Source organism: Gopherus evgoodei, chromosome 1 (assembly GCF_007399415.2).
Source record: "Gopherus evgoodei ecotype Sinaloan lineage chromosome 1, rGopEvg1_v1.p, whole genome shotgun sequence".
NCBI lineage: Eukaryota > Metazoa > Chordata > Testudines > Testudinidae > Gopherus > Gopherus evgoodei.
Window position 1 is genome coordinate 156,468,349 of NC_044322.1, and position 20,299 is coordinate 156,488,647.

General features: G+C 42.0%; 1 protein-coding gene across 3 annotated transcripts in view; it reads right to left on the reverse strand.

Annotated features, from left to right (window-relative positions):
- The window catches only part of LOC115658017 (amine oxidase [flavin-containing] B-like), a 94,336-nt gene that overhangs the window by 18,081 nt on the left and 55,956 nt on the right, over positions 1–20,299 (reverse strand). For all 3 annotated transcript variants that reach the window (XR_004002120.1, XR_004002113.1, XM_030576473.1), the window contains exons 4-10: positions 14,262–14,366; positions 12,310–12,401; positions 6,872–7,013; positions 5,503–5,652; positions 4,683–4,842; positions 3,496–3,592; positions 2,019–2,072 (exon numbers count right to left, since the gene is read on the reverse strand). Coding sequence is in view for 1 of the 3 variants with exons in the window: in XM_030576473.1 (XP_030432333.1) it covers positions 2,019–2,072; positions 3,496–3,592; positions 4,683–4,842; positions 5,503–5,652; positions 6,872–7,013; positions 12,310–12,401; positions 14,262–14,366 (800 nt within the window). In the remaining 2 variants the exon portion in view is untranslated. The remainder of the gene's footprint in view (positions 1–2,018; positions 2,073–3,495; positions 3,593–4,682; positions 4,843–5,502; positions 5,653–6,871; positions 7,014–12,309; positions 12,402–14,261; positions 14,367–20,299) is intronic.

The window sequence follows — 20,299 nt, forward strand, 5'->3', positions numbered from 1 at the left end:
GCAGTTGGGGACAGAGAGAAGGGGTGGTTGGATGGGGCAGGGATTCCAGGGGGGCATCAGGAATGAGAGGAGGGGTTGGATCGGGTGGCAGGGGGCAGTCAGGGGACAGGGAAGGGGGGTGGATGGGGCAGGGGTCCCTGGGGGGGTGTCAAGAACTTTAGGTGGGGTTAACATGCATCCGCATACATTACGCAATGTACGTAATATATAATTTTGTTATTATTTATATAGTTATGGAAAGTAAATAATACATGGAAGAAATGATAGGGGTTTTTTACGTGTTTGTTTGTTTTTAAAAAGTCATCCCTGCCAGGGCCCTGTCAAAAACGTTCGAATTGGGCCCCGCACTTCCTAAAGCCGTCCCTGCATGCAACCCCTGGAACACAGTTTCTGGATCCTTGGAAACCCAGTCCCAACATCAGATACTTGGTGTATCTGCCTCACTAGCTTACAGTTGGGTGTGGAGACGCCTCCTGGCCAGTCACTCAGTCTGCCCCTTTTCCCTGCGTAGAACTAAAGTGAGGCTTAAATTGAGTGTATGGGATGGATTTCTCCTTGTACGTAATATACTACATTAAGCACAGTGTATGTCAGAACAATTCTTTACCACTGAGAGTCATCAATAGTGTAATGTTCATTCAATAAATATTCCAAGTCCCATTGTATAAAAATTAATCTCGAGAGTCAGATAAACATGTTAATGCTTTTGATACTGATTGATAAATTGGTCTGTCTTTTATGGCACCCTTATAAATAACAAAGGTGTCCTTTTATTGCACAGAAACATAAGCTGTTCTCAAGTGCTGCAAATGTTCAATTGCACTTACTATGCTGACACACGGTGAAACATGGCATTTGGTGTTAATGATAGCCTGAAATGCTGAACACAATGGACTTCAAGCTTGCCCGGCTTTTGTTGTGACAATCACCTCTTGTAGTTCCAGCCCAAAGATTAAATGCCTGGTCTATTCCTGAAAAACTAAAGAGGCACGGTGGAACAGTGCTGCTGCTCTAAGAGCTGGTGGAGTAATGCTGCACATGATCCCACTTTACAAAAGCTGCGAGAGCTCACATATCGCTGATTTGAGGACACCAATATCGTCTCTAATTGGGCTGACCATCACTGTTAAAATATGTACCTGAACATAGAGCATCCCACGTTTTTAATTTTGAAAATATCATGTCCCCATTTAAACAAAAGGTCTCCCCCCCCCCCAACCTTGCCATATAACTTTAGCTTTGTCCAGTGAAATGCTGGGAATATATTTTTGAGGACAAAACTCTACTACCCTTTAAAACCTATTTTTAAACAATAGCAGGGAGGAGACTGCTATAACAAAATAGTGGACTAGATCTTCAAGTGTGTTGAGCTCTGAGCACAGGGTCAAAGGTAGCTTTCTGTCACCTTTCTACCCCCTACTCCTTAGGGCTGGTTCATCCTATGACAAACTGGAGCAGCCTCAAGGCTGCGCTAACTTACAAAGGCTGAGACAGCTCTCTAGGGTCTGATCCAAGACCACTAGGGTGCTGAGCACTCTGGCTCAGCCGCTCCCACTTCTGGCACTCTCTGAACACACCCACTCCACTGTGTGAGGACAGAGGAGCAGCAGTGGGGAGCATGGAGCTGGCTATTCTGGCTTTATGCTACCCAGGCACTCCCGAATACAAGAGGAATCCCCAGTTGCCCACTAAGTGAAGCTTTCTGGATGCTTTCCACTGCCTAAACAGCTTAAAGCAGTCAAATGGGAGCTTGAGGACTTGGCTTTACAAAGGACAGGTAGACGCTGCCATGATTACTGCCATTTTGGATAAAGGCTTCACATGGCTCCTAAGGAAACAAAATTTAAGTGTTGCACGTTTGACGTGACAGCACTGCGAACCATGCTTAGTTAATAGCCAACATCCCTGTAATTATTGCAAGCAGGAAATGTTTTGTCTGATACAGAGAGAGAGAGACTGAGAATTTAAAACAAAAACTTAAATTAGATCCTGTGTAAACTATGGAACTTTGTTTTTACCTTTCTTCCTTTGTGAGATGTGTCAGTCTTCTACACTTCCGAGCGAGAATAAAACTGAAAAAAGAAAACCACACACACACAAAAGGAATGATGGCATCCATTATATATATATAGCGCCCTTTAAAATGCTATCGGTTGGTGGCTTGATGATGCCAGCTTCTAACATTTGTCTCTTATCTTTAGGTCTTTAAGTCTTTACCTGGTGGCCACTTTCCAACCCTTTCAATTCTTACTGAGAAATGTGGCTATACACTTTTCTTCAGTTCTGCAGGATTTAAGCTCAGCTTTCAGAAAGTTTCTAAAGGTCAAATCTTTATCTCAGGCTGTCTGCTGGAGACATTTACTAGAGTTACACTAATGGAAAAAGAGGAAACATCCTTTCCCATGAAGCAGAGGGGAAAATAGCCACAGGGCAACAGTAGCCACTGCATCTGGTGCACTCTCTCTCCTGTGGGGAGGGCATCAGGGACAGACTGGCTGGCTGGATCTATGAAGTCACTTTTCTCCAGGCCAAGGCTTAATTTGTGCCAGGCCAGAGCCCTGGCACCTGTAGCTTGGCAGTTCATAGCCCCAGCACCTCTGGGCTTTCTGCAAAGTTATGAATGTAAAAAAATTACTTAAGCTCCCAGCACCTAATTGGTTGAGCCCTGGCACCTCTTTTATTATAAATTAAGCACAGCTCCAGGCTCATCCCCAAACACCTCCTCCACAGGTGTGTGCCATGGCATTGGCGATGTACAGACCTCTTGCTTTGGTCCCTGCATGCAGGGACCCATACTCTGGTCAGGGTCAGAAGATTCATAGCAGCTGTTTTCATGGCATAGTAAACCCGCTCATGACAGCTGTAGAATTTGGTATAGTAATAGCAAATTACCAAGACTAGAGTGGAATTAGGTGGTATGGCTCAATAGCCTTATATAAGGAAATGTTGCATTTCATTTTTGATTATTGGGGACAAGGAGGAAAAACACATTTATTGGAAGGAAATCCATTTTAATAGGGTTGGCTGAAAATTTTCATTCAAAGAAATGGGAGGGAGGGATTGTAAAAAATTTTTTATTTTTAATGTTTGATTTTGGAGGATTTCCCCTGGCCACCACCAACTCACTTCACATTTTTAACTCCTCTCTCTCCCCTTTTCCTTTTCTTATTTTGACGTTGAGGAGGCCAGGGACAAAAGGGACAGGGGCAGGGAGGGAAACAGAAATAAAACAAACATCTTTTTCCAGTTTTGTCCACACCAAAAGAACTGAAAATTTCAAATAAATAAATAAGAAAGGTGAAAAATTTTTAAAGACAAAATTTGGGGAGAAAAATATTGAATATATTATATGAAATAAAATAATTCATCACTTTTTGACCAGCTCTACTTTTTTGTTACTATTTTCAGATATTTTCCCCCAATGGTAGGTTTCCATGTCTCCTCAAACCCCAGGCCCACAAAAATTAATGGGCAATCGTCCCTCTTCTGTTTTACCCCATTATGGCAGGAACACTGCAATTGGGTTTGGTATCATCAAGTGTCATTCCAATGACAGCTTCCTCATCTTCAATGAGCATGGTACCACAGTAGTCTAGAAACCAGAGAGGAGAAAAAACACAGATTTTATTAATCCAGGTACTTTGGAGAACTATGAGAGAGAAAGAGGTGAAACCACCAGAGTGATGTGACAAAGAATATGACACCACTCTCTTGCTCCACGGAATTGTTCTGTCAGAGATTGTGTGCCCTGTTCCTCAGGCTCTGGGAAGTACTATTTTCTACCTTGGTGAGATATTTTAGATATGGGCTCCTGAGACTCTTAGCAATCTGTTCCAGGCACCTTTAAAAAGCAGGGACAACGTAAGTATATTCATAAAATTGAATTTCTGACCAAAAAGATGGTGTTATAACCAACATGACTGGGGTACCAAATAATTGCACAGAAATGCACTGTTCTTGAGTATTGCCGGTGTTTAATATTTTGGCAAGTATACTAGGTTTTTATGACAGGCATATGCCAGATACAAAAGATTTCAGGACGCTTTTACTAAATGTTCTGGAAACACAGAGTACAATTGTTACTAAAAACATGGCTCTCAAAGCACCAGTTTTTCCAGGGCACTCTGGACAGCTTTACAGTCACCTGTTGCAAATCTACCCAAAAGCTTAAAGGCAAACAAAGACTGTATGGTGTACTCCTGCAAGAATTAAAGAGGCACTGTGTTCAGTGCTGTCACTTTAAATGGTTTGGGCAATATTTCAACTTCCGCACTCTTAGGATCTCTAGCTGGCCAAGACATATGGCTATATGTTTTTAGCTACAAACTATTCTCCAGACAAAATTGTTGCAGTCATGCAGTATATAGCATAAAATCGCTCCCCATTATGCCCCAACTCCACCATTATGTTTAGGTAACTAATGACAGATATAGATCTCATTCCAAGATGCCACTGAAGAAAAATGGTGGACTGGGGTAAGGAGAACAACAAGGAACAAGAGTTAACGTATCCCAACTTCTTCCCTCATGTCCTATATATTCTCTAGACGCTCTCTCCCCCCCCCCCCCCCTTTTTAGGACTCTCAGAGAAGTAGCTGAAAAGAGATGAAATCCCCTTCTAATGTTGACGCTTGTATTAGCATAATACAATACAAAAGAAAACCCCGGATTAAAATGTAATACCCTTTTTCCTCCAGAAAGGTTCTTTGTAGTATACCATGCATTTGATGACTGAGCCCATGGGAACCCGGCTGATGAGCTGGTTTCTCATTGGTGGTAATGGTGGGTTGAAATGAATCTTCAAATTAAGAACTGGGGGAATGGCACTAACAACATACTTGGCCTGGAAAAGAAATAGTACGTAAATGAAATACATTATCCAGTATTTGAGCCTCTCTCTATTACAGCTGGGGAAGCTTTACAATATGTGTGCTGACAGTAATATCTTCCGAAGCAAAGAAAGTTTGACCCATAACATGCAAGTTACAAAGTAGACCTCTCAGGATGTCTTGGTTGTGGAAAAACTGTAAAATGACAACAACTACTGTATAAATGACCATCCAGTTGGGCAACTATTCTTTTCTAACTGGTCAGAAGACCATTCCTCTTACACTTGGCTTCTTTTTGATTGACCTTCCATTTTGTGGCTTGGAAGCTAACTCTGAAATGTTTCTGCAAAATGTTTTTCTTGCACTGAATTTCTATCATCGTCCCTGGAGATATTCTTTTATTCTGAAGCTAACTGAATGCAAAGGAGTAGAAATAGCAAAGGAATGACACAAATACACATCCTAGAATTCTTTGCTTCTCCGGTGCCCATTCCAACTGTGTCATTGGTATTACTTAGGGAATAGCAGAAAATGTGATTCCTGGTTATTGTGGCTTTCTTCTTTGTTACACTGTGCCTCTGTGTTACAGGCTTATTGAGAAGACGAGTGGAGCAATTAAAGGTTTAAAAACACACCGCTACAAATATTTGCTCTAATGTAAGGTATTGAATTACCTCGTATGATTCATGGTCTAAGGTCTCCACAATGACATTTTCACCTGATTGATCAATGCGGACTACAGGTTTCTCTAGCTTCACTCGGCCTCCCAAGCGTTCCATTAACTTCTCACTAATCTGACCAGAACCTCCAACAAACTTCCTCTCCTGGAAGAGAAAAAGAGACAGTTCAACAATGTGAAATGGACAAACTTGGTTTGGATAAAAGAAGAATCATACAGGACTTTTGTTCTCAACACTCAAAATAAACCCAACTCCTTTTTGACCTTTTGGAAAGTTAGGTGACTTAATTTGGAGACCATACACCTATTATTTTTTACCCTTTTGAGAGAAGAGACCTCTGAGCTTGCTGGGTCTGTTCACCAATGGGACAAAACGTGCCAGAAATCTCATGAGAAAGCTGTTCTCATGTGACTTCCAAACCAATTCTGGAGATCCCAGAGGTTCAGCTAAGGTTTGGATAAGCATTCAAACCTGTGAATGCTCAGCTGAAGTCAGTCTCATCCTTTTTGGAGGTCTGCCCACCAGTAATAGTAACAACGATTGCCATAATTATACATAAACAAGCTATAAAAAACAAGTAGCATGGTCCTGAAATCTGCCAGTAGTATTAATTATAACTAGAAATTTTTAAAAAACCCTCTCTCACACATATCAGAGGTGAGCCAAATAGGTTCATTTCAATATAGTAGAGTGCAATTAAACGTATATTCATTTCATGCAAGAACATTAGCCGATTCTTCCTTTTCTTCGTGTGTGTTACTTGCATTAAATATATCACTTCGCACACATTTCAGGGTTATATAACACATAAATACAGGCATTTATCTTCATCAGATTGCTCTGACAGTCTTATGAACTACAAACATAGGAAAGATTTGATTTTAGTTACCCAGCTATTGGTAGTTGTGTTTCAAATATTAGTCTGTATCTATCTAGGCACTTTTGCAATTCCCATCATCTTACACTACTTAAGTACCTCTCATATATTTAGCCTGTGAGGACAGGAAGTATTACTAATATTCTCATTTTTCAGAGGATGAACTAAGCGAAAGGGTCTGATCTGCCTGAAGTTAGAGTCAGGAACTGAACCCAAATCTCCTGATCCCCAGTCCAGTGCCTGAACCACAAGAATGGCCTTCCACTGATACAACCTGAACCCTATTAATAATGAAATCAATGGCATCTATTGTTTCTATATAAAGTAAAAACTATGGGAGTTTGTCTGCCGTTAATGCAGCAGTGAACAGTGTCTATATGATTCTTGTCCTTCCTTTTAAAAACAAACAAAATAAATGAGTTAAAGGGCTTCTGCCAAGAAGCGTGCTGTGTTCTTCCAAAAATAAGAGCTGATGGCTTACTGTACCTGCCCACCGTTGGTGGTGGAGAATATCCTGCCTGTCCCCCCGCACTGCTTCACGTACCACAGGAACCAGAGAGCAGAGACCTCGTGAGGCTCAGAGGTGACATCCACATTCACAAACAGTGTTGCAAACCTCTTACTAGCACTGCACATGGGATCAAAGTAAAGATAGTATGTTACTATAAAAGCAGTAAGATGATATCCATCGCCTAGTCCTGTTCTCTAGCAACAGCGAAAGAAAGGAGCCTCGCAATCCTCCTCTGCCAGTGATGTTAACAGGTATTTTGCCCTCAACTTCAGTGGGACCAGGAATGGCCCGTGGTAATTAAAATAATTGCTCTTATATAGTGCTTTACATAGGATAATTTCAAAAGAGCTTGCCAAAAATTAATTAAGCCCTACAACATCCCAGTGAGGTTAGTATTATCCCTGTTTTAAAGTGGCTAAGTGACCTTTCTGGGTGACACACTCCGCGGGAGATTATATTTTCTTCTGCTAACATTTGGAGACAACTATCAGACATTCAAGATTCTGGGAACAATGGAGCAAGGCCAGACAGCTCTAATGGGTTTTGAAGCTCTGCACGTCATCTACCTACTCCTCCAATCCTTCCCCCACCCCCCCGCACCGTGTCACCCATGAGACCTACAGTCCTTTCTGCTGCAGACTGGTACCTGTCTCCCCACTCCTTCAGCCAGCCACAGTCTCCTCCACTGTATAAGTGTCAGAACCCTTCAGGAATAGGGGAGTTTATGAGGACAATAAAGCTCAGCAGAGACTGTGAGAGAAGGTCCAGGAGGGTATGATCATTCTCATCCTTGTTCTGTCCACATTTTGGATGGATTACCATCAAGATGCCTCCTCCTCTGTCCTTTTAAGAGTAGCAGCATGCAGGAAATCAGTCAGAATTCCCCTTTATGGGGACACACAGAACAAAGAAACAGCCTGGGGAGGAGTCGGGAAAAAAGCAGAATGGCAAACAGGCCTTGAGCAGAACTGGTAAAGATTTATGAGGCAGATTGACAATAAAAGAGAAATTGTGATGCCATTTGCACAGCCATGTAACTATGTTGTGCATCAGACCCTGGCCATGTGCAATGGCCTCTGCTGACGAGCATACATGTAGAAAAAGTGTCACACCTAAAAGTGGGCTGTGTCTGAAGTCTGATAGTTGTTTTCTCTTACTCTTCGTGCTTTGATTTAAGAGATGACAAATCTACTGAGAACTATTACAGATGAAAGACCTGTACAAGGTTTCATGATGGGTTAAAAGAAGTGTGAATACAGGCAGAAGTAAACAAACATTCTTTCACTGAACTTCAGTTACTCCCTCTATCCTCACATTGCACATCTGTATAGGTGTATTAAAGCCATAGGAAGGAAGTCCCACGTCTTCCAAGCAGAAGATGCTCATTTTAGCTGTGTAACACCAAATGGGTTTCCGCGGTTACTGCTTTTGTCAACTGCCTCCCAGCAAATAGCCTCCAAAGTCAGTAAAAAGTCCTGGTTTTAAACTATTTTCTCTTTTGTTTAGTCAAACATTTTGTAAAGCAAAAAAGGCTTTTAAAAAAATATAAGCATTTAAGCAAGTTTAAATTCAATTCTTCAGAGTTTTAATTCTTCACAGAAACAGCATCTTCTTTATCTGCTTAATGAACAGACGTTTCCATGGAAGCAAAAGGCTAAGAACCTAGTTGCCCTGAAAGGAGGCTTAACCTTTGATCTGCTTTTATGAATGTCCTTGACAGCTCGGGAATATTTGTATTTGAGCAACCGCTGCAATAGCAACACTACAATTTGATATGCTGGATCATTTGCATGTTTTGACCACCATATTTCAGCTATTTATCAGCATCTTAACTAGGTGCCCAGCGCTTGCCAATAAAAGAAGTAATCCTGTAGGGACGAGTGGGGGATTTTTTAGTGCTATGTGATATTTTAAGCTATTGATTAGATACTTGTCCATGATATATCCATGTCATTGAAAAGAAAGCCATTTCTGGAGGCAGCAATTCAAAGAAGATGAAACCCGACATTTCAGTTTAGTAGAAAGATTCCTTGTGCCAGTATTGTTATAATCCTTTATTATAATCAGTTACTATACAGCTTTGAGAAGATTAGATGTAAACTGGGAGTGTTGGACTCTGAAGCTCTTTGAAGTAGTGATTGATCACCCCTGCTAATGTGATACTACCACATGTGTGCATGTTTAGTGGCTTCATGCTATTTCCTCTCTGTTAGCCACTGAGAAATTGCATGCAATCTGTGCCTATAAAAAGACTCTACCTATCTTCCTTTAGAGCCATAAAAAGGCTATGATGAATCAGGCGTTTATTCAGTTCTTATTTACATATATTGTAAATATGATCAGCTCTGAAAGAGGTTTTATTATATTTAGTGGAGGAATAAATACATGTATATTAATATTTTACAGACATATAATACTTTTAGGCAATGATCTAATTTTTCCATAATATTTTCCCACTTTCCCCATTATTTTTGGTATTTCAGCGCCACAATGTCATCTTTTATTTCACATGGAAATGGCTGTTTGGTTTCAATCATTAGCACACAATGCTATTTCAGCATGAAATGCCAAACTAAAGCAAATCTGCACAATCTGTCAGACAAAAGGAAAGAATGGAGGATTACTCTTCTGGACCATTGCATTCTAGGGATTGGAAAACTGCTATGGCATGTAACCTAACTTTTGATTGCACATTGCAGATCAAGTTTAGATGCACAATGAAATCTGAAAAGCATCTTGGAATTAAGACAGGCTGACAATTACATCAAAATTCAGGTAAAATGTCAAGTCATATTCCATCACAGATTAGAAAGATGTGACTCTCCTTGCCTGGCGCTGTGCGATATTGTGCAAGATTGTACAGGGTCTCATTTCCAATTTAAGAGGCTGGATCATCTATAACTATGTATATCAAAGATGGCTGAGCTACACCATGCATTAACAAACACTATGCTGAAGTTACCTAGCAAAGATTTTGAAAATGCACATTGCCCAATTCAAGTAACATTTCATTCATTCTTATTCTGTTTCAGTTGTCATGGATGATGATACCAATGAGAAACTCTCTGAAGGCCTTTATGCCATAGTATACTCTACTGGATACCTGAATGCTTTTCTTATAGACAGTGCATACACACTTAAGTCAGTAGCATTTACTATTGTTGCTCAAACGTGTTCTCCATAGAATTTGTCTAAAATGGTTTATTTCCAGGGATCTTCCCCTTCGGGACTTCCTTTGGCAAGGTCTATGGATAACTGATTGCAGTACAGTTAGACACCTTAAGATTTTGTTATTTATGTTACATTTCCAAAGGCATAAATAAAGGTAAAAACCATAGGAAGGTTTTGGACAACAGCCTGTTGCAACTGTATTGTGTGGAAGACTAAGGTAGGAATTCCACCCACTCACAGTGAGCACGTGGCCACTAGTGGCTGGCTGAAGCTTAGAAGGAACATTAAGTGTTCATTTTATAGGTGAAAGGTAGCAAATCACTTCCTCTAGCTTAAGCAGGCACAGGTCTGTGTTTCTAGAGCTGTAGGCTCATCCTGGTTCTAGCTCCTGGGTGTAGTTTATTTAGTAATTCTGAGTGTACTTCTAGAAATGGCAGCACCACGCTGTAATTTTCTTATGTATGACAAAAATCTAGTCAAACTGTTCTTGAGTTACAGGCAAAATAAAAATTCATGTGATGTATGCATAACAACAAGCAGTACTGTCAGTACCTCTGTGTTATATATGGTACAGTGGTAACAGAAGGGGCCACTTAGGTGTTCAGGTAATTCAGTCGCAGTCTCAGGACTGTATACTGAATTCTTATAGTGACTGTAGAAAATCAGCTGGCCTAACACTAAATAATTGAAGGCAATATCTCATCAAAAGTTCAATACAGGAACCTGGCTACACCAGAGAATATCTGTTTTATTGCCAAACATTCAGAACTTCTGAGTAAACCAATTACAAAATCAAAGTCTTGTTAAATCTCCTGTTTCAGAGTAGCAGCCGTGTTAGTCTGTATCCGCAAAAAGAACAGGAGTACTTGTGGCACCCTAGAGACTAACAAATGTTACAATAAATGTGTTAGTCTCTAAGGTGCCACAAGTACTCCTGTTCTTTTTGTTAAATCTCCTGTCATCTGACCTGGAAGCATTACACTAGACTAACCAAAAAGCAAATCTTTTTGTCCACAAAAACTATTTACAAGAACAACAGAAAAGCTACAAATCTGCCACCATGAAGCAATACCACTATGAAGATTCAAGCCTGTAATTGCTTTGTGCTGTTTGTTTGCTCTTAAAACTACAGTATCACTAGATGCTATGCTGCCAGATTAAATTCCATAATTTAAGGGTGCTGTTAGCTATCAATAGATATCTAAAAACTACGTATCTGAGAACATAACTATCTCAGATTTCTGGAATGCCCAAGATACATACAACATAATTTCCAAGTTTAGTGCGTGAGGCAAGCAGATATTTTGCAGGTTCCAGAGTAGTAGCCGTGTTAGTCTGTATCTGCAAAAAGAACAGGCGTACTTGTGGCACCTCAGAGACTAACAAATTTATTGTAGCATAAGCTTTCGGAAGTGAGCTGCAGCCCACAAAAGCTTATGCTACAATAAATTTATTAGTCTCTAAAGGTGCCACAAGTTCTCCTGTTCTTTTTGCAGATATTTTTCAGTTTGTCCAAACAGGCCTGATACAGAGACAGCTGAATCCAGTTATAAGCAGGTCATCAGCAAATGAAATAAATTAGTATATAACAAGCAGAGATGTTACCCATGGTTTCAATGCTAGCAAACATTACATTTTCATCTGACCTTTATTTGAGTTAAAATAACGTATGGAAAATAATGGGATGCATTGTGTATTTGCTCAGTTATTATAGTTATCAAACCTGATCACTATTTAGAATCCTCTGCTTTTCTTCCCAGTGAAGTGAACTTTGAAGGTCATATTAATGAGGATGAGCCATGGACATTCAAGCCTAAGTGTCAAGCCAAGGCAGTATTTGGATGGGACGCATCCAGAGAAAAATATCAAGTGCTGCAAGAAGTGCTATTGGTGATTTGGTAGATCTCTCTCTCTCTCTGAGTTAGCACTGATTCAATGCCCCATCATAATGTCAGTGAACTCTATATTGCTGGAAGTTTTGTCTTTCAGATTAAGATGTAAAACCAATATCCTGTTCATCTGTGGTCATTAAACCTCTTAGCATATTTCTGAAAAAGCAGTGTTAGCTGTGGTCAAATTTCAATGGGGATAATTAAAATCCACCTACTCCAATTACCCCTGGCACTTTCAATGGGACATTGTATTCCTCACTTCCTGTACTTAGCTGTACTCTGCACAGTTCTGCCTGCAGCACTATCTAACTATAACTTCTTATACACTTTAATATTAAAGTGATTCTTACTTTGTCCAACAAACTTTGTCGATGAAATCTTGCATAGACATTTTGTCCCATTCTTCTGCATGTGGTGCCTTCCATGGGGCTTCATTAGGAATCTATGACAACACAAGAACAGCAAATGTTCAGTAACAAAATTACACACTGTGGATATGTCTTCACTACATACACTAGACTGGCACAGCTACACTGTGGAGCTATGCTGGCACAACCCCATAGCGTAGACGCAGCACACACGGACAAAATGATTTTTCTATTTGTGCAGGAACACCACCTCCCTGAATGGATGCATTCTTCTATCAACACACTATGATTTTTCTTCAGGAATTGTCTTAATGGTATAAAGGACGGGACTAGAAAAGTGATCCAGAAATTATGCTTTCCCAGATTTATACCAGTCATTTTCATTGGGACAAAAGGTTTCTTCTCAGCACTTACCTGAGCTTTCTATTCCAGATAAGACTACTTCTATTTTAACTTTATAGGCAGAATTCTTACATACATTTTCAGTGAGAACACTTAGCACAAAATTCTGCTTTTCTGAAAAAAAAAACCCAGCCCTTCTCCCTTGTCTCTTAACACAGACTAATTTTTAACTGTCAATTGATTTCACATTAAAATTAGAAGATACAGACTGATTTAAGACTTTTTAAAAACAAATCGTTTAAAGAAAAGACATATTTGAATAATTTTCTCTGATCAGTACAAATTTTTGCTATTATTTTTAGTATTTATTCTATAAACATTGAGGGGGTTTTTAAAGGCAAGAGAGCAACTCTTATGGGTAGAAAAAAATATCTGAGAAGAGACTCAGTCTTAGAAACCGAGTAATAAAAACATGTATTATTTTGGGGGCACTAATTCAGTTTAAATTATAACAATGCAAGACCACAGTTACAAGCTCACCTGCACTACAGAATGCTGCTAAATGTTCTTGCTGGAAATTTGCACAAATTTCTAAATAGAAATAAAGTGGATTTAGCAGAAGATTTACAAAAATAGACTAAAACATTGTCTAGTGGGGTAAAATGTTGTGCTGGAGCAAAGTGTGCAATTCTGTCCATGCTGTTGGCGGGCCACTCATCTAGTGGTTTCAGTTCCTTTAGCAAACACTGCAACTCATATCTCGTAGCAAAAATGTTAAATATATCCATCCTTGCAGTCTGTGAGCAGAGCAGTAGATGTGCAGTGTGTGACTGGCGAGGGGAGACGGGAATAGGTAATGTGCCAAGATAAACTGGTATGATGGGAGAGCCTAATTTTGGCAATTGATCTTTGATTATCGCCAGATAAATATGCCCAGTGGTTGGTGATGGGATGGGATCTGAGTTACTGCAGAGAATTCTTTCCTGAGTGCTGGCTGGTGAGTCTTGTCCACATGCTCAGGGTTTAGCTGATCGCCATATTTGGGATCGGGAAGGAATTTTCCTCCAGGGCAGATTGGTAGACGCCCTGGAGGTTTTTCGCCTTCCCCTGCAGTGTGGGGCATGGGTCACTTGCTGGTGGATTCTCTGCAGCTTGAGGTCTTCAGACCACAATTTGAAGACTTCAATAACTCAGGCATAGGTTAGGGGTTTGTTATAGAAGTGGATGGGTAGGGTTCTGTGGCCTGCTTTGTGCAGGGGGTCGGACTAGATGATCACATTGGTCCCCTCTGACGCTAGAATCTATAGCTCCCCTGTTTATGGTTTTGAAGAACCTGCACTTTCCTTTTTAAACACTCCTAGCTCAACAGTATAGTAAGAACCAGTGTACATCACCTTTAACACATACTTAGCTGGTGAAGTTAGTTAAAGCCTCTGGGGAAGGAGTTTAGCATATGTTAAAGGCAGTGTGCCTTGCCTACACAAGGCTATTAAGACATGCTAGTTAGTATGTGTCATTTAACATGTGCTAACATCACACCTTTGAATCTCATACAAGGGCTAACTGAATTGGACAGCTGAGTCTCTACACACCTCCTTTCCCATTTCATCCATCGTCCTCCATAGATTGTTGAAATCTAAGATGACAAAAGGGTTCCACATAGTAGGAAATGCACCCTTAAAGGGATAACTTTTACCCTAAAAGAAAAAAAAAGCATAATCAGAATACAATTTTTAAAACTACTAATTCACTTGAATGACCACAACCTCAATGTAGGCAAGTTAATACCCAAGACTTAAACAGTCACCAGATATTTCCAACCAGTACACATAACAGTAATCATGTGACAGATTAGTTAATCCGCTGCACGAGAGTAGAATTAATAGGAAGAACAAATGATAAGAATGCTATAACCTTGTATCTTTAAAAGTTGAGTAAGTAGGTTTTAAACTGACACCTCCAACCAAGACAAAAAGTAAGGTTAAGGTCAACACAATAAGCAGGCAGCTTTGGAGTGTTGGCATTTATTTGGGGTGATCAGTTTTGTGCTGAATATTTATGTTTGATTACATTTTCTCTCCTAAATGAGACTGGAAGATACTATATTGTTATTCATTTTAAAAAGCAAAGTGACTGTGATAGGAAGACTATCTTGGCCATAGCTCAGAGGTTTTCCTGAAACAAACACAACAATTTATAGTTTCAAAAAGACTAATTAGAAAGGTAACATTTGTGAATCATTAATCTTTATTAGCCATCCATATTTTCCACAATATTTTTGGTATATATAAGTTTCATGGAGATAGGCTAACCAGTATGGAAGTCATTATTTCATTGGCTATATAAGTATTTGATTTTGCATGTAGTTATTACTATGAATTAAGGAAGTCTGGCTTCATGGAAGGAGTGAGAAGATGGCTAATTTGTAGGTACTATTTTGTTTGCAGGGGATTTCCCTGATTGTTTTTGTGGCTGGCAGACTTGATAGCTTTGTGAAGCTACTAAAAGTCACTGCCCTTAGTTATTCCTTTCGCAAAAAACACATTCCAGGGCCTACTGAGAATATTCTCTGGTAAGAACACTACAGGTTATTTAATGTTGCAAGAATATACAGCCTTGGTGGGGAAACAAATCACTCTCATGCATTTAAGATGGTATTGCAGCAACAGGAATACAATGGATATAATATTAAATTGTAATAAACATTTCATACAGTGTCCCACAAAATGATTACTGGAAACAAAATCAAATCGACTTGTATATAAGCATTATAACATGATTAAAATGTTAAGAAATGAATAACAAACAACAATGTATCATGTTGAGAAGCGTCTATTGGACTGTTGTATGCAGCAGTCTTAGGCCTGGTTTTATTTAACCTCTTTATCAGCAGTCCGGAAGAGGGGATAAGATGCAAATTAGTTAAATCTGCAGCTGTTGCAGACACCAGAGGGTGCAGCAACGCAACACAACACAAAGGGATCTTGAGAGATTAGAAAAGTGGGATGGAAATAAAGTGAAATACAGCCTTGAAAAAAATAAGCTAACAACCTTTGAGGAAATCTAATTCAAAGGGAGGGAGCTACTTAGAAAGCAGTAGTAATGTCAAAAACAAACCAAAGGGTGATAGTAATAGCAAATTGCAAATCAATTTGTAATGAGATAGAACTGTTGGGTCTAAACTTTTGGTGAACTTTGGATCCAAAAAAACACCCAGACTGGCCGTCTCTGCATAATCCTTTCTGAACCTTTTTTTGAACAAAGCACTGACCTGCAAACTACTCATGACACCCCCTTCCTCAAGTAGCCATTAGCCTTTTATCTCTATGCATTTACTTCTTAAACTTGCTCTTCCTGTAAAATCTTGATTGATTATGCATGACCATTATCTTTTGTTAATCACTTTGTTTACTTCTGTGTATAAATATTGATGCCCACCCCTAATAAAGGGGCCACACTTATTCTAAAGCTTTGGGGTTAGTGTGAGCCCGTTGATCAACGCATTTGTGTCTGGTCTCTGACAGAATTGTGGGCCCATATTCCAACTCCGCACAACCTCGGGTGTTGGAGAGGTGAGTGAGGACTTGCTTTATTACCTAACAATTTGGGGGCTCGTCCGGGATTCCTTCTGGTGCGGTACCTCTGTCCAGTGGTCGGACCACTCATATATGAATTGGCAAGGCGCCACAGGAGATTTCTCCTAGCCAATTCAATATTGAGGGGTCGTGTATTGGACAGCAGGGTAAACGCCAGTTGGAGGGCTCCTGTCAGACACCATGGGTCAAGGGACTAGCGTGCCTCTTGAGAGTCCATTGGGGATTGTAAATAAGTTATGGAATGAAGGGAAACTCCCAGTACAGACAGGAATGTCTAGGAAGAAGTTGTACACACTATGTGTAAGGAATTGGACTGGGTATACCGCGGTATTGGCCGACTCGGAGATGAGGTGGCCTTCGTATGGCTCTTTCGAGCAGGCTGCCTTAAGAGGAGTAAAGAGCCAGATCGAAAAAGACCATCCGGGACAGTTATGTTACTGGTTTTGTTGGGACACAGCAGCAGAGCTGTGGAAATCTTTAAAAATTATGGCAGTCAGGTACTCTCCCGAGAGTGAACCCCCTCCAGGTTATTTCGATGAAGGGTGTAGACCACGGCGTGTTTTGACTCGTCAGCTGGTCCCCTCTGCACCTGCCCCTATTCCTCCGCAGGGGAACTCTCTCCTTGTAGCAGAGGGGAATCTGCAGGATCCCAGATTGGAATTTGTGCAGAAGGATGAGGAGGAATTGGAGGGGCAAACCTCGGGAGGAGTAGTTACTAGGCTTAGGTCCAAGCAGGTACAGCAGGGTGCATGCCCCCCCCCTGAGGATAGCTCAGAGGATGTCTCTGTCAAATCTCTTGCGAATAATAAAAGTATGGTTATAGAGATGCCTTTACAGGTGCACGATCAACCTTATATGAGCAATGATGGACGATTGCAACATGCTAGTATTGTGGAATATAAAGGATGGCTAGAATGGGATTTGAAAGAGTGGGGACAGTTGTCAGGGTCTTTTGGGGAAAATCCCCGAAAGATCATAGAACTTCTAGAAAGATTGTTTTTAAGTTATAATCCTACTTATACGGATGTGGATCAGTTGTTAAGTAGAGTTTTGACTGGAGAAGAACGTAGTAGATTGTGGATGGCAGAAAGGACATGGGGAGATAGCAATGCAGCTAATGTTACTTGGATGGATAGGCGGGATCTGGCCGCTGGCTGGAATCCCCTAGACTGGACTCAGCTAAGGCTGACTCAGCTGCGAACAGATAGAGAGCGATTGTTAGAGAGACTCAAGGAAATGGCTCGCCGCTCGCCTAATCAGGCTAAGTTCATGCAGATTCGGCAGGAATCTGATGAGCCGCCCAGAAAGTTCTGGTCGAGGCTATTGGAGGGGACCCGAATGTTCACTCAGATGGATCCTGAGAGAGAAGCAGACCACCCTACTCTTATTTCATTTTTTGTGAATCAGTCGGTGCCCCCTGTAAGGGATTACTTCTTAAAGTTTCGCCCTGGTTGGGGAGGTGAGTCAGTCACTTCAGTGTTGGAAGTAGCTGATTTTGCCTGGGAGAAAGAAAGGGAAAGTAGTAAAAAGAAAGAGAAAAAGGAAGAATATAAGCTGATGGCTTTAGCTTTTCACGGTGGTGTTCGAGGCAAAGGCCGTGGCCGTGGCAGGGGATTCCAGGGTGCCCGGGGAAGAGGGTCCTGGCGACCCCAGCCATCAGGAAATTGTTTTCAGTGCGGACAGCCTGGTCACTTTAAACGTGAATGCCCCTGGGGACGCCCAGAGGGTCTGGCTGCATCCGCAGATGCTTACACAAGTGAGGAATACACCCCTGCACCACCAGCTCAGCCCATCCCCCAGGCCTGGATCAACTACGGGAAACAGCAGCAGCCGCAGCAAACTCAGCCTCCTCAATGACGGTACCCCGGGGGCGAAGGCAAACAATGTGATGGTCTTATTTCCTTAATGTCTTTAGCCGGCTCCTTTCTCACTTTCTGCCCTCCCAGCAAAGAGCCTCGTTTAACCCTTTCAGTCCAGGGACTGCCTGTCTCTTTCCTCATTGATACTGGGGCTACTTTCTCTCTTTTAAATCATGCCCCCTCTCCCTGGCTATCCTCTGAGGTTAAAACTGCGACTGGGGTGGAGGGCAACCCACAGTCTCTGGGACTCACTTTGCCTTTGAATGTTATTTATGCTGATAAATGTTTTTCTCACCGTTTTCTTTTTTCCCCAGCTTGTCCGATCCCTTTGATGGGCCGGGATTTACTCTGTAAGCTTGAGGCTACTTTAACCTGCACTCCTGAAGGGGTAGGATTATTGATGACAGTGTTAGGAGATTCGGCCCCTACTCAGGGTAATTGGGAAACACCCCCCTCTCTCTCCCCTGACCTCACTGACTTGCCTTCAACCCTCTGGGGAATTTCTGACACTGATGTTGGCCTGCTCCTTTCGGCAGAGCCCGTAAGGATTCAGGTAAAGCCTTCCTTAACCCCCCCGTCAGTCCCTCAATACCCCCTGTCGCTGGAAGCCCGGGAGGGCATCCGCCCCATTATTGAGGGATTCATTGCACAAAAGCTAGTCCGCCCTCAGCGCACTCCCTGTAACACCCCTATACTGCCTGTCAAAAAGCCTCCTAAAAAGGACGGAGACCCTGTTCGTTGGCGCTTTGTACAGGATCTACGAGTTGTTAATCAGTATGTGGTCCCTCTTCATGCAGTAGTTCCTGACCCAGCTACTATCATCAGCCAAATCCCCTGGGATGCTGAGTGGTTCACTGTTATTGACTTAAAATCAGCTTTTTTCAGCATTCCTGTGCACCCAGACTCTCAGTATCTCTTTGGTTTCACCTGGGAGGGACAAAGTTATGTCTGGCAACGACTTCCTCAAGGCTACAGAGACAGCCCCACGATTTTCAGCCAGTGCCTCCGCCACGACTTGGAAGGTTTCACCAGTCCGCAGGGATCCACATTGGTCCTATACGTAGATGACATCCTATTAGGTAATCGCGAAGAAGCTGCCCTCCGCATCGATGGTAAGGCACTTTTATTATACCTACACACCAGAGGCCACAAGGTAGACCCTAAAAAGATTCAGTGGGTCTCACAGAAGGTCCGATATCTGGGCTTCCTGTTAACCCCAGAAGGAAGACAGATGGACCCAGCCCGCATAAAGACTATTCAAAACTGCCCTCTACCGAACACCAAGAAACAACTTCGAGGTTTCTTAGGATTAATTGGCTTCTGTCGCCCCTGGTTGCCGTCCTGCGGGGAGTTAAGCAAACCGCTCCACCGACTCACTGCTAACCTTGCTCCTGACCCTTTGCAGTGGTCCCCGGACACTATTCAAGCCTTTCAGTTACTCAAGGACAGTGTGGCCTCCTCCATGTCTCTCCGCCCCCCCAATTACAGCAAACCCTTTCACCTTTTTGTCCACGAGAGGGGCGGAATTGCTAGTGGTGTCCTTACCCAGCTGAGCGGGCCCCACCATTTCCCGCTTGCTTTTTACTCTCAGCAAATCGACCCTGTCGCTCAGGGAACCCCATCCTGCACCCGGACTCTGGCAGCAGCTGCCCTGCTGATCACAAAGGCAAAGAGCCTAACCCTGGGTCATTTTACCACGGTTTGGACCTCACATGCCTTGTCAGCCCTTCTGCGTAGGGGCACAACCCAAGTCTTTTCGGCCCATCGTCAGCAACAGCTAGAGGCCGAACTCTTAGAAGACACTAACCTAATTTTTGAAAGGTGTGGACCCCTTAATCCAGCTACCTTGCTTCCTGACCTGCCAGTCCCCCAGGACCAGCACGACTGTGTGGAAGTAGTTTCCAGCATCTTACAGATAAGAGACAACCTGTTTGACGTGCCACTGGACAACCCCGATTGCATCCTCTTCTCGGACGGAAGCTCCTTCTATGTTGATGGCAAGCGTTTCACTGGTTATGCTGTCACCTCTGAATGGGACATTCAAGAGGCCGCCTCACTGCCAGGCAACTGGGGAGCCCAAGCCGCTGAACTCTATGCCCTGGCCCGAGCTTGCCAGTTGGCCGCTGGTAAGACCGTTACCATTTTTACTGATAGCAAATATGCTTTTGGAGTTGT